General features: G+C 54.8%; 1 protein-coding gene and 1 pseudogene across 1 annotated transcript; both read right to left on the bottom strand.

The window, feature by feature from the left end:
• Positions 1-291: 291 nt before the first annotated feature.
• On the bottom strand, positions 292-2,147 carry LOC109740391 (uncharacterized; annotated as a pseudogene).
• A 9,344-nt stretch (positions 2,148-11,491) lies between these two features.
• LOC109740399 (plasmodesmata-located protein 5-like) lies at positions 11,492-13,745 on the bottom strand. The gene is made up of 4 exons (XM_020299456.4): positions 13,654-13,745; positions 12,100-12,767; positions 11,888-12,026; positions 11,492-11,798 (listed from the first exon to the last, which is right to left on the bottom strand). Exons 1-3 carry the CDS (start codon positions 13,728-13,730, stop codon positions 11,908-11,910), a joined length of 864 nt encoding a protein of 287 aa, XP_020155045.1. The 5' UTR covers positions 13,731-13,745; the 3' UTR covers positions 11,492-11,798; positions 11,888-11,907.
• Positions 13,746-13,919: the final 174 nt, after the last annotated feature.

The following is a 13,919-nucleotide window of genomic DNA, read 5'->3' as shown; positions in this document are numbered from 1 at the left end:
CAAATAGTGAACGAAAAAAATGTTACGGCAACGCGCAGCACGAGCTGCCGTGAACTAGGCCGGCCCAGGAGTTCCCCAATTCCGGTCATCCTGTTGCACGTGGACAATCCCTGTTTGGAAAATGACCCGAAGGTTCAGTTTACACCGAGATTGTATAGTTCAGGGTGCAATCGACCGGGATTTTGATTTGGAGGTTCGTTCCACCAAACCTCTACGAGTTTAGGGTTTAAAATGAACTTTTTCCTTTGAAATGGAGGGGAAGCACAGCAGAAATCCAGCAAGCTCCTGCCATGGACGTTGAGCTAAACATGCATAACCTTTATTTTAAAAAAGCTCATGCAATGCATGAAAACACCTGAATTAGGTTTCCACACATACATAGGAGATCAACATCTGCTAAAGATCGAGCTAGCTAGCTAGGTAGGTAGGCAACTACAGAGAAGAGATCAACATCTGCTAAAGATCTTATAAAGATCAGCATTATGTTTCTTTTTTGACGGGCAATGGCAGGTGCTTTGCCTTTTCATTTAGAAGGGAGAAAAACTGTACATCAGCATTAGGTTTCCACACATAGGATCGCGCCAAACGACCGGGTTCCACTATCAAGAAGAAGATTAGCGGAAGATGACGGAACAGAGCAGTAGTAAAATGGAGTACCAAGCATCCAAATGCATATAGAACAGATCAACATAACAGTAACACGACCCTAGCTAGCTATGTGCTCGTGCAGGAAGTCGGTAACGCCCGATCCAGCCAGCGCCCTCTCATGTCCTGCAGATGGCTCCTTGCTTTTATTCGGTCTTCTTCCTTCTTATCCCGGTCAGATCATGGCTTCCCTTCCGCCGCTGGAGATAAAGATAGTTGTGTTAAGACTTAAGATTGCGGATGTATATTTCTCAACAACGAGGCGGAAACGTAGGTAGTACACAGTCAGAAAGATTGCGGATGTATACCTGGTGCTGCAGCAGCATTCCCGACCTTCCTCATCACCAGGCGGCATACATGAACTAGCAGCAGGATGATAACCCCGGCGACGATGAAGCCAATGCACACAGTCAGGACGATGTTATCCTTTACGATCCTCCCTGCAGCGCAGCGCATCACAAGTTAGAGATAGAAATAGAATCGCCATGAAATCTACCGGCCGGAGTTATGTAGCAATACTCACGAATCTTCTCTCTCACGGGCAGCGGCGGTGCCGATATCTCGAAGCGGAGGTAGCAGTTCGAGGCGAGAACCGTTTGCACGGCGCTGGCGGTGAGCGTGAGCCCCCAGCTCTGGGCCATCTGCAGCGACGAATCCCGCAGGCACCGGGCGCACTCCGCCGGGGCGCGGTCCGTCGCGCACTGTGCCAGCACGCGCACTGTGTCGCCGTTGCTCGCCGTTGCTCGCCGTGGCAGTCGCGTCGGCGGCTGCCACCTGGCCGTTCGCGGACCGCGGAACCAGGGACCGCGCCACGGCCACGAGCTTCTGCACGTCGACGTTGTCGAAGAGCGGGAGGGCGTCGCCGGAGAATGTCACGCCACTGATGTCGTCGTCGTCCGCGCCGGCGGAGGACGCGTTGGCGCCGGAGTAGCCCAGGAAGCAGCCGTCGTCCAGGAAGCCCGCGCGCCGGTTGGCGTGTCCGCACAGGTCGGTGATCTTCCTGCCGGCGTCAGACAGGCAGCGGAAGCAGGGGTCCGGCGCGGGGTCGCCGAAGCAGAGGCCGCGGGCGAACGCGCCGCCGGTCCGCATGGAGGCGAAGCCCGTCGGCGCGGCTGCCGAGGGGAGGGCGTCGAGTAGCGAGAGGAGATCGCGGCGGAACGCGCTGGTGCTGCCGTTGACAGCGGGCGTCGGCGGCGGGTAGCACCTGGTCACGATGATCTCGGAGGTGCCGGTGACCGCCGTCACGGCGACGAGGGAGAGGAAGAGGAGAAGGCGGCGGGAGAGCGCCATGGGAACAGGCAGCTCCGGGAAGGCAGTGGTGGAGACTGGAGACTCGGAGGAGGAGCCGAGGAGAGTGTCGCGGCGCTCGAACGAACTAGTAGTCTACTCTAGTCGCCAAGGAAAGGACCAGCGCGAGCTCGCGTCTGGTAGTAATGTACGTATGGCAGGCAGCTCGCGTCGGATGCTTTGCCGCGGCATCGATTTGGAAAGGGTGGAGCGCTGCGTGGTTGCTACGCGCATTGCCATTCCAAGCTAGGCGACGACACCACCCCTCATCAAGCTGCACCCGCACTAAGAAGGGACTCTGCCAAGCATTTCCAGCGCTTTATTGTTTTGCCTCATCCGTCGCCCACGCGAGCTTCCGGGCAACTTCCTCCCCCGTTCATTTATGGTTTTACCACCCAGTACAGTAACAACGTTTATTTTTTCGAATGTTGGTATGCACCAGTACCGTACTAACATCTGTTGAAGTGCAACACCTGTCAACCCAGCAATTCGTCCCATGGGTATAGGGCGTGTTTGGTTACATTGTCGATCCAACCTAGCCCGGCGAGCCTGGCTCTATTGAGCCGGTTTGAGGGAATGCAGGCCAAAAAACTCCAGATGCATATAGTTTGGTTGCCTGCATGCCCCTAGTTGCATGCAAAAACCATTTTCGACCTGGCATTTGGTTGCCCGCATTGCATTAGGCGCACATATGACATGGTGTTTGGTTGCAACCTGCATAAGGTGTTGTCACCACTTCTAACTAGTGGTGAGCTTACCACACAGAATCTGAACTTGTAGCGCCATCTACTTAAACAAATGACAGTTCATCCTAACTACTATCAAATGACAGTTCAAATTATTAAGACTCATTGGCTAAATAGGGGATAGTTCATCGGTGTTGCTGGTACCAGATCTTCCTCTTCCTCTTCTTTTGCTTCTGCTTCTGCTTCTGCTTCTGCTACTGCTGCTTCTTGTTCTTCTTCCATCTTCTTCAAATCCTGCACTGACCTCTGTTAAGCCACATCGCCTCTGCCCACTCCAACCTTTTGTTCTTCCAACCGTCATTGTCAAATGCCTCCACACCATGGCCGGAGCTAACAACATCTTCAGGCTCGACATCTTCCGCCTCAGGCACGTGTTCATCAATGCCCCACTGGAGGATCCAGTTATGCAGAATGAAACAAGCAAGAACTAGCTTAACCTGAGTGGAGTATGGGTGAAATGGCTTCCGATCCTGGATCTTAAACCTATTCTTCAGAGCTCCAAATGCCCTCTCAACAGTTACTCTAAGGCTGGAGTGTCTGAGATTAAACAGCTCCTGTGCAGTCCTAGGATAGTTCCTACCAGATAACTCGTTGAGATGGTACCTTTTTTTCCTGAAGGGTGGAAGAATACCCGGCCGACATGCATAGCCAGCATCTCCAAGGTAGAACTTGCCGTCGGGGATGTTGATCCCATCAGGTCGACTCATGCTGTCAGTGAGAATGTTAGCATCATGCGCTGACCCCTCCTAGCCAGCCAACACATATGTGAACTTCAGATCAAAGTCAACAGCAGCAAGCACATTCTGGCTTGTGTAGTGCTTCCTCCCCCTGTATGCTGCAGACTGTGACCTAGGAACTCTGGCAGTGACATGAGTACCATCTATTGCCCCAATACAATCCTGAAAATGGCATCACAAGCCTGTGTTAGTGCTCAACTTGAACAATACAAGCATATCAAGCCATGAATATCCTGAAAATTGTCAATGCTCACCTTGAAGTATGGATACCATCTTGGGCTTCCGCGAATCTTGGGTGGAGTCTGACCAGATGGTCTCCTGGTCATCTCTCCTCTAAGCTCCCCAATAGCAAAAAGAACTTGCATGAAGTACCTAGAGATGGTCTCCATTGATCTCCTGAACGTGTTGTGAATGACTCTAAACCTCTGGTTATGGCCAACAACATGTAGGAACATGGCACTTGCTCTTTCACACTGGTGTTGATGCTATCTTGTAGCAGCCCCCTGCTCCTGAAGGTCTCGACAAGCCTGGCAAATGGTGCTCTTTTCATTCGAAGCATCCACAGAGTCTCGACGTCATTGCAGTTGTAGATGTAGTTCAGATTTTGGATCCTCTCCTGTTCCCGGGGAAACAATGGGCCATAGCGGATCAAAGGTCTCCCAGCACGACGAACAGCTCTCTGGTGCATGAACATGACCCATGCCCGAATCACACTAATCAGTGCTGCTGCCTGGATTATCAGCCTCATCCGTGCGTGCATAACCTAGTCGACATCGACGGTTCGTTTAGTGGGAAATCGATCCTACACCTAGCTTAACGGCCTAACCACTGAGCTAACAAAGGGGAGAGGGGGTGCTGCTTACCGGCATCGGAGACGAGGACGGCGTAGGGGGAGCCATGGCACAGACTAGGTCACCAGACGGTGGCCAACAGCAAGGGGAGCACCAGATCCGCCGCAAACGCCGCCGCCTCTTCTGTCACCGCCGCCTCTATTGCAGATCTGAAATCGCAGCCGCCGCCGGTGGTGAGGCAGTAGGGAAGAAATGGGGGCAGTGGCTATGGGTGAGCGAGTGAAAGGGGGTGAGGCTAATTTGGCGCCAGGACGACGCGCCAGATTTCCATCTCCTGCCATCCCCCCTCGCCCTCGCCTCGCTCCCGCCCGTGCGACCTTGCGCCGCACTCAGCCTGGCTCGCGAGAAACTGCCGATCCGAGCATTTCCAGCGAGCCAGGCTCTGGGCTGCTTTCAGAAGCGTGTGATGCAGGCCCAACAGGAAAACCAGGTAACCAAACAGGCCTCTCCCTTCCCGCGCGGGCCTGGTTGGGCTCGATGCGGGCAACCAAACACGCCCATAAGGTATGGCTTTGAGTTTGTGCCCGTCGATTACCCATGTGTCGCGTAATTAATATTAATAATTGATTATAATATTATTTTACATGACCTTGAGGGCGATAGTGACGCCTCACAGCTGAGCAAGAAACGGCAGGAAGCTTCGACGCAGGTGGGTGGGGGGCTTTTTGTCGTCGACAATTTCATTTTGTACGTGCCAAGAGCACCACAGAACAACCATCAGCACACACATACGGTTTAGATTATGCAAGACCAGGGCTGGCCTTGGGCCATGGCGGTGAGTGCGACGGCCTAGGGCCCAACCCGGGTAGGGGCCCATACCCTCTGCAGGTATGTGTACTATATATATTTGTAGAAACAAATAGTATGCAGAGAAGTAGACCAGGCCTATTAAGAAGCGAGCAGTGATCGGTTAATTGTATCGTCTTCCTCCTAGTAGCGAAACCCAGTTGCGATATTTCAGGTGAAAAAAAAACACCTGATATTTGTTGATGCACGTTTATGGTTGGAGTTGGACTGCTAGAGTTGGAGTTGTAGCTTCTGACGAATTTGCTTTTATAATAACTTTCGGTGTACATGATAGGTGTGGAAGTATTTTTTTTGTCTAGTATAGTGTAAGGGCCATTTTCTCGGTTTGCACAAGGGCCTCTGGAATGCTAGGGCCGACCCTGTGCAAGACATCAAAGAGCCACTCCACCCCCGTCGGACGCACGGTTGCAAGATCCCGCAGGTTCGAAGTTTCTTCATGGCTCGCCAGAGCTCCACCGCTCAACGGCACCTACAAAAAACATGGAATGTGTCCTCCCGCTCCATCGCACACAATGGGCACACATCAGTGATCTCTAATGTTCTGGTTTTTATTTGCCTAACTGGCCAACGCGTTTGATGCAAGTTTCCACACAAATATACACATATTGGGTGGAGCAGGGCACCACCATATAAGTGCCCAACATGTCACCCGTCCGATGCCCTGCTTGCTGTGACTGAGGATGGCTGGAAACGCTCATTGAGGCCGAGGCGATAAGTGCTCTTCACCGAAAAGGCTCCATTCCGCTCAGCTGTCCAATACAATCCTCCGCTTGCCATGGAGAAGCATTAATCTTCATAGACTCTTATCACATCTATTTGCAGGGAATGTTGTTGCAGTAGCGCGACCTTCCAGTTTCCATACATGTCCATCCAGTAGTTGGCTATCTCTCCTAAGCCGGCGTCAGCCTTGCAAGGAGATTGGGACACGGGCTGCGGATGAGGAATCCACAGGTCACGCCAAATGTGGACCGACGCATCGTCACTAATGTGCCAGATTGGGCCCTTCTTGAGGAGCTAAAGGTCATGGATGATGGACTGCCAAGTTGTTGGAGAGTTGCTGGAGAAGACTGTGTCCTCAAGGCGTCCATCAGGGTAGTATCAGTCCTTTAGTACCCGCGCACACAAGCTGTCAGGGTTAGAGATAAGGCACCAGGCTTGACGCGCGAGCAACGCTTGGTTGAACAAGCAAGAGTCCTGAAAACTGAGCCAGCCCTGCTCCTTCGGCTTGATCATGGTATCCCATGCCCTCTAGTGCGTCTTTCTTCTTCCTTCCTTTGCCCCCGCTACAAATTTCTGACCATTCGGGTGAGATCATCGCAAACACTACGCGGTAGCTGGAACACCCCCATCAAGTACGTGGGCAAGAACTGTGCAAAAACTTTAATCAATATTTCTTTCCCTCCTGGTGATGCTCCTTCTCCCCAAACTAGAATCCTATTAGTGAGTTGCTCCTATAAGCTTTGGAACCGGCCCTTAGACATGCGCCCGTTGGGTGTAAGGAGCCCAAGGTAGCGCTCCTCAAAATGCAGATTCTGCACCTGCAATGCCGGGGATACAGTAGCTTGATCGGCAGGTCAACACCTACTCCCACATAAGATAGAGCACTTCGCGGGGTTTGTAAATTGTCATGTATTCCTCCTATAGATAGCAAGAGCATCTCTGACTTCCATAGCTTCTGTTGTTGTGGCATGAAAAAAAAAAGTAACGTGTCATCCGCAAATAGCAAGTGTGATATACCCGGCGCCTTGAGAGACACACACATTGATGTGATCTGTCCTTGTTGCACTTTCTGTTTCAAAATAACATCAATACCATCAACAACAAATAAAAATAGAAACGACGATAACAGGTTCGCTGCCATAACCCATGTGACGGTGTGAACGAATTTGAGCTAGCTCCATTAACTTTGACAATATATGGCGTGCATTATTTCTTGGTATTTCATTGTCAATTGTCCGTGCCAGCAATAGTTCCAGGGACTGGCACATAAAGCATAGAGATACAGGGCCACTCTCAGGACCAGGTCGTGACACGGACCGCAACCGACAGTACCGTAAAGGGCCATGAGTGAGAAGGTGGAGAGGCCGAAGCAAAAGCCCTACCCGAAGTGGAGAGGAGGCGCTGGTACCTGGTTCATGACATCGGGCTTGGCCTCTAGGGGGAGGCACCGCTTAACCATTGCGGTCGATATGCCGAGGGTGGAAGGGACGGAGAGTAGTGGTTGCGGGAGGCGGTTTAGCGAGGTCGCTTTGTTTCTTGTGCGACCAATCAGGCACGCTGGCGGGGGGCGGTGCTTAGGTTTTGCTTCCTTGCTTTCTCGGCGATGAGTGTTTAGATTTAACAGTTAGTATAAACCATTGGCTAAGATCAGTTATTGTTTCAAGCAAATTTACAAATAGTGCCCCGTTTTCACACCACGTGTCATGCATGTGCAATTCAAGAATATATTGAGGAGCTTTGTCTTCCACTCCAATTATTCTCTCCCCCTTCGCTACACAGATTTTTGCCTAAGGTTTGGCCTTTCAAGAATCCGAGCTAAGTTATGTGCATGTATATCCGTGGTCACTTTGCATCAAGTGCAAGCCTTCGTCTATCCTCTCAAAGGACAGGTCGTGCCCTTCGATTTCAGTTCTTCAGTACGCTAATCAATATTTACGATTTCAGTTCTTGGGTACGCTAAGGTCGTACCATTTGTGATATTTACGATGCTAAATAACTGAACTGTGTATGCGTGTGAAGTGTTACACCTTGCGGTAAAATCTACTCGTATGAGGCACATATAATGGACATACACGATCAGCGGCAAGCATTGGTCGATCAAGGTTCACAAGGGATGTTGCGTGTAGTAGCTAAACTGGCATCGCAAATATGCCTCGCTGCGAGAGCTAGCTAAACATGCATAACCTTTAAAAAAAACTCATTTTTTTTAGAAAAGGAGGATGACCCCGGCCTCTGCAGCTGGGCGATGTATACGGTCACTTTATTAATTATTCTCACAAGACCTTACAAAGCCAAATAACAGCAAGACTAAAGCCACTGCCTAAGCAACAACTGTTGCTACACCTATCCAATTGATAAAGGGGCGCAGATAGTGTAGGCCTAATACCAAACACACATCACAGCTGTTGAGTAACGTGATTGTATTAAAAAACATAGGTTAGATTAGGAAATATTCTGGCTTGCATTGTACTCCAAATAGATCATGTACGCCTATATATATGCCCACGAAGCTCAAGCAATACAATGAACTATTCCACCAAACCTCTCTCTCCCTTCTAACATGGTATCTATCGCAAGTCGATCCTAAACCCTAGCCGCCGTCTCCGGGACGGTCGGCCTCCATCACCGCTGCCGGGGGCCGCGCCGCCCGTACCTAGGGTTCGTCCGCCGGTCGTGTTGACCGGCTGCCCTAGAGAGTCTTTTCCCCGAGCCTTGCTCCGGGGTTTTCTCTCTCCCGCCGGTCATCTTGATCGCGCGTTTTTTTTGGTTTTCCGATCTATTCTTGATCGGTTTGCGTCGCCCACCGCCGCCGTTGACCCCGAACGCCTCTACTCGAACCCCGGCGCGACCAGCGTGCCTCTCCTCCGACCCGGCGGCCACGCGCGCTGAGGCGGTCCGTCAGGGCCAGCCGCCGTCCGCGCGTCGGTCCGCCCGTCGCCCTACGCGGCCGTCTCCGCCCTGCTCCGACCGGGACACCTGCATCGCCCCGGCCCGGCGGCCTCGCGCCATGCGACAGCCAATCATAGCCGTCGCTCGCGCGCCGGCCCGCCCATCGATCCACATCACCCGCCTTCGCCGCGTCTGCACGGCGGCCCGGCGGTCTACCTCGCCTGCGTCGGGACGGCTGCGTCAGGCTCGTCGGCTGGCTCAACTCGGGCGTCGCTGCTCCGTTGGTCTCTCGGGCCTCGCTGCCCGGGCGCCGGCGTTGCTTTGGCAGCCCGGGTGCCGGTGCTGACAAGCTCATCCGCACGACGTCTCACGCCGGCCGTCGTCGCCGGCTTCATCTCGGACTCCGCCGCCACCACGCCTCCACCGAGCGGCGTCCCCGACCTCGCGCGCGATCGGCTTGATCACCCGCTTGCCGCCGCAATCCGCCTCATCCACGCTGCGCGACCGACCTGGCCCGTCGGTTACGCGCACCTCCGCAGGTCCCGTGAAGATCATCCCCGAGTTCAGCGCGCCTCTGCACCGATCGAGCATCGGGCTGCCGCGGCGTCACCCCGTCGGGCCGCAGCGCCGCCACCCCGTGGTTCTCCTCGCGGCTGTATCGACTCTTGCGTCGCCGCTGCGTCGCCCCTTCGGGCCGTAGTGTCGCGATACGCGGTCCCCGCCGCCGCCCCGAGGTCATCCCCGCGGTTGCACCGACTCGCGAACCGCCTTAGTGTCGCCCCTTCGAGCCGCAGCGTCGCGGCCCGCGGTCCTCGCCGCCGCCCAGAGGTATTCCCGCAGTCGCCCCGACCCGCCTGCCGCCGCTACATCGCCCCTTCGAGCCGTAGCGCCGCGGCCCGCGGTCCGCTCCGCCGTCACCGCACGTCGACCTCCCGTGGTATGCGTCGCGCCGTCTTCTTTGGCGCGGGAACGCCACCGTCCGTGCCGGTCTTCGTCACGCTGTCAGGGTTCTTCGCCTACTTCGAGCACTGCCGCCGCACTCCTAACCTAGCCGCCACCGCCGCTCGTCTTTGGTCGCCGCCGCCGCTACCTTCATAGCCGCCGCCGCCCGTCCACCCCCTTCGTCTTCGTCCCAAGCACCAGCCCGTCGCCAGCGTCGTCGTCATCTACCCCGACCACTTCGTCTACTCCGACCACCGTTGGTGACATCGGCCCCGCGCCGATGGACGCCGCAATCGTCGTCGAGTTCTTCTCTGCTGGCCCCTCCGACTTCTCCGACATGGCGTATAACTCGTGCAGGTCCCTCGTCTACGCATGCCCGGTGCTGGCAACACCGATGCGTGCCTTCATCCACGATGTGTCCCCGGGCCTGGCAAGCCTGGTCGGCGCTTCATCAACTTCGTCTTTGTCCGTCTACGCATGCCCGGTGCTGGCAACACCGGTGCGTGCCTTCGTCCATGATGTGTCCCCGGGCTTGGCAAACCCGCCACGACGCGTCGTCAACAACATTTTCTTCCCGGCGCACCCCTACTTCGACACCACTGCGCCCATGCTAACTCGGCGCCCCCTTGCGCCTGCGGCTCCACGGCGACTTCCTCGACACCGGCTACCCCGACTCGACATCGACCACGGCATTCTTTGCACGGCTACCTCGACCACGGCTCCACCACCCACGCTCTCGGCTACATCGACAAATGGCACAAAGGGCTAGCGCCTGCTTGAGCAACCTCTTTGGTTTCCACTCCAGCCACGACTCCGTGATGCATCGATCGTTATGACTGTGGGGGGGGTGTCCGTCGGCTTGCCTTCGGATTCTTCTCCAGTCTCACCGTCTGCGTTGCTACCGTTGTGACTGCAGGGGGATGTTGAGTAACGTGATTGTATTAGGAAACATAGGTTAGACTAGGAAATATTCTGGCTTGCCTTGTACTCCAAGTAGATCATGTACTCCTATATATATATGCCCACGAGGCTCAAGCAATACAATGAACTATTCCACCAAACCTCTCTCTCCCTTCTAACAACAGCCAAACCTAAACATCTAAGACCTGAGGTCCCAACCAGGACGCCTGCCTGGTATGGGGCACCTAGCAGTCCGGCGCACTCCTCAACCAGGATGTCTGCCGGGTATGAGGCCGCCGCAGCCACCTGCCACCAATCCATCTTCGGAGTTGTACTGTTACATGTACCATGCCAGGTCTCTCTGCCATCGATGCCACCACGACGCCTGACGGCGTCGTCCTCCTGCGCGAGTCCATCCTCCCACAGCGAACTCCAAATCTGCACTGCGCCATGCCGTCAAGATCCGTCGCCATCAGTGTGTAGGATGAATCACCGCTCCACCAAAAAATCTGTCCTCTGGTCCCTCGATCACGTGTGTACCTCCAAGAATGTCGCCCCCAAGGGAGGAACGACACCAGAGCGCCGCCGTCATCCGATCATCCGATCTAGGGTTTCTACCGGAGGTAGCAGAGAGTGGCCTTGAACTTCTTCATAGCGATGCCTTCAAGAAGGGAACAACGCAGATAGCGCCGCCACCGCCGGCCTTAGCAGACGCCGAAGGCAAGTTTTCACCCAGATCAGTTCGAATGGATCCAACTCTCGTGCACAGGCCGCCGTCACCACCAGCACCACCAGGCAGAACCTTGGAGCACCAGCAGATCAGCGAGCCGCCGGCACCACCACATCCAGATCGCCGGCCACGCCCGAAAAAAAGCTCATGCATGCATGAAAATACCTGAATGCAGATCGAGCTAGCTACAGAGAAGTTCTTAAAAACTACTCGGCAACTACAGAGAAGAGATCAACATCTGCTAAAGATCTTAAAAAGATCGGCATTCTTTTTCCACACATAAGTCCGCGCCAAACGCATAAGTCCGCGCCACAATCACGAAGAAGATTAGTGGAAGATCACGGAACAGAGCAGTAGTAAAATGGAGTACCAAGCATCCAAATGCATAGGACAGATCAACATAACTAGATTAACAATAGTAGTAAAATGGCGCTGGCTGGCTAGCCGGACCAACTTCCTCCAGCGCCCTCATGTCCTGCTTGCTTTTATTCAGTCTGCTTCTTTCTTCTCCCGGTAAGATCATGGCTTCCCTTCCCTTCCGCCGCTGGAGATAAAGATAGATGTGTCAAGAACTCAAGATCGCGGGTTTGTTTTATCAACAACGAGGCGGCGACGTAGGTACACCGTACATACCTGGTGGTGCTGCTGCTGCATCAATTCCCGGCCTTTCTCATCGCCAGGCTGCAGAGATGAGCTACCAGCGCGAGGATAGCTCCGAGGACGATGAAGCCAATGAACACAGTCAGGAAGATGTGATCCTTTACGATCCTCCCTGCAGCGCAGCGCATCACAAGTTAGAGACGGACGGAATTGCCATGGAATTTACCGGCCGGAGAAATACTCACGAATCTTCTCTCTCAGCGGCGGTGCTGATATCTCGACACGGAGGTAGCAGTCTGGGCCCAGAACCGCGGCCACGCTTCCTTGCACGCCGTCGGCGGTGAGCCCCCAGCTCGTAGTCATCTGCAGCACCGCATCACTCAGGCACAGGTCGCACTCCGCTGGGGCGCGGTCCGTCGCGCACTGTGCCAGCACGCGCGCGGTGTCGCCGTTGCTCGCCGTGGCAGTCGCGTCGGCGGCGGGCACCCGGCCGTTCGCGGACTGCCGGACCAGGGGCAGCGCCACGCCCAAGAAGTACAGCACGTCGATGGCGTGGATGCCCGGGACGGAGTCGTCGGAGATGGTGAGGGCACCGATGTCGATGCCGTCGGAGGAAACGTTGGTGTCGGCGTAGCCCAGGAAGCAGCCGTCGTTCAGGAAGCCCGCGCGCCGGCTCGCGTTGCCGCACTGGTCGGCGATCTTCGCGCCGGCGTCGGACAGGCAGTGGAGGCACGGGCCGGGCGCGGGGTCGCCGAAGCAGAGACCGCGGGCGAACGCGCGGCCGGTCCGCTTGGAGGCGAAGCCCGTCGGCGCGGCGGCGGAGGGGAGGTCGTCGAGGAGCGAGAGGAGACTGCGGTGGAACGCGCCCCTGCCGTTGGGGTGGGGCGTCGGCGAAGGGTAGCACCTTGTCACGCTGATTAATTCCAATAAATAATTCATGACTAGAAGAGATACTAGCATGCAATAATTTAGCAAACTAGAAGAACAGCAAGACATGCATAACAGCAGCAAACACGTAACAATAGCTGTAGAGACAGACATGAACAGAGGATGTTGGACGTACTGATCGTTAGCTATTATGGGTGCGACAGTGTTGATGACGATGTTGGCGACGATCTGCTGCTGACGGCGATGAATACGACGATGAGTAGCACCGCCCGACTTGGACGGAAGACGACCCGTGATGACGAATTTGAGCAGTCGCGCACAGCGCTTCCCAAAAACCTAATCCGTCCTCTCCCGGTGCAGGATCACAAAGACGAACGGTTCCGGAGACCTGCTCTCCCACGCGCCGATGCACGCCGGCGTTTGGGATGGAGTAGACTACGATGGCGGCGCAAGTTGTGAGATGAGGCAAAACCCTAGGTGTTTTCGGTGTGTCTCTGGCCGCAGCCGGTAGCTGTATATATATTAGGACCAGAGGCGGTATTGTGCCGCGACCACAATCTTAAACCGACTCGGTTTCTAATTCGTATACTTACCGGACAAGAAATCAAGAACTTGTCTGCCAAGACATAAAAATAAAACGGCAAAAGGAAGCTGCGCTCCTGCAAGGAGACGGACCGGATTTTGGCGGATCATTCACGCGCATGTCGCATGTACGCCTCGCCAAGGCGAGGCAAGCGAGCGCGTGTGGTTTTTCCTTTCTCTTCTCACACACCATTTAGAGTGGTGGAGAGAACCCACTATATAAAGAGGTCCAACTCTTCTTCAACTTCCGGGGTGGGACTAAACTTAGCACCACCACTTGCCATTTTACACATGGGCTTTGAGATTTCAGAAATTGCTATGGGCCTAGCCCATTAATTCTAACATCAGTAACCGCCGTCATGGCGACGAGGGAGAGGAGAATGAGGCGGCGGCGGGAGAGCGTCATGGGAATGGGCAAATCCGGGAAGGTAGTGGTGGACACTCGGAGGAGGAGCCGAGGAGAGTCTCGCGGCGCTAGAACGAACTAGTGTAGCGCGAGCTCGCGTCTGGTAGTTAATGTATGCCAGGCAGCTCGCGTCGGATGCTTTCCCCCGCGGCATCGATTTGGAAAGGGTGATTTGCTACGCATTTTCCT

Source organism: Aegilops tauschii, chromosome 2, assembly GCF_002575655.3.
Source record: "Aegilops tauschii subsp. strangulata cultivar AL8/78 chromosome 2, Aet v6.0, whole genome shotgun sequence".
NCBI lineage: Eukaryota > Viridiplantae > Streptophyta > Magnoliopsida > Poales > Poaceae > Aegilops > Aegilops tauschii.
The sequence above is the reverse complement of the archived record's forward strand: the minus strand, read 5'-3'. Positions and strand labels throughout refer to the sequence as shown.

Bases quoted from the DNA above. Each gene is read 5' to 3' on its own strand.
- LOC109740399 (XM_020299456.4), bottom strand. From the start codon at position 13,730: ATGACGCTCTCCCGCCGCCGCCTCATTCTCCTCTCCCTCGTCGCCATG. The intron at 12,768-13,653 runs GCTAGGCCCATA...GGAATTAATCAG, and splicing joins ACTGATGTTAGAATTAATGG to CGTGACAAGGTGCTACCCTT. The intron at 12,027-12,099 runs GTGAGTATTTCT...GCTGCGCTGCAG, and splicing joins GCCGCTGAGAGAGAAGATTC to GGAGGATCGTAAAGGATCAC.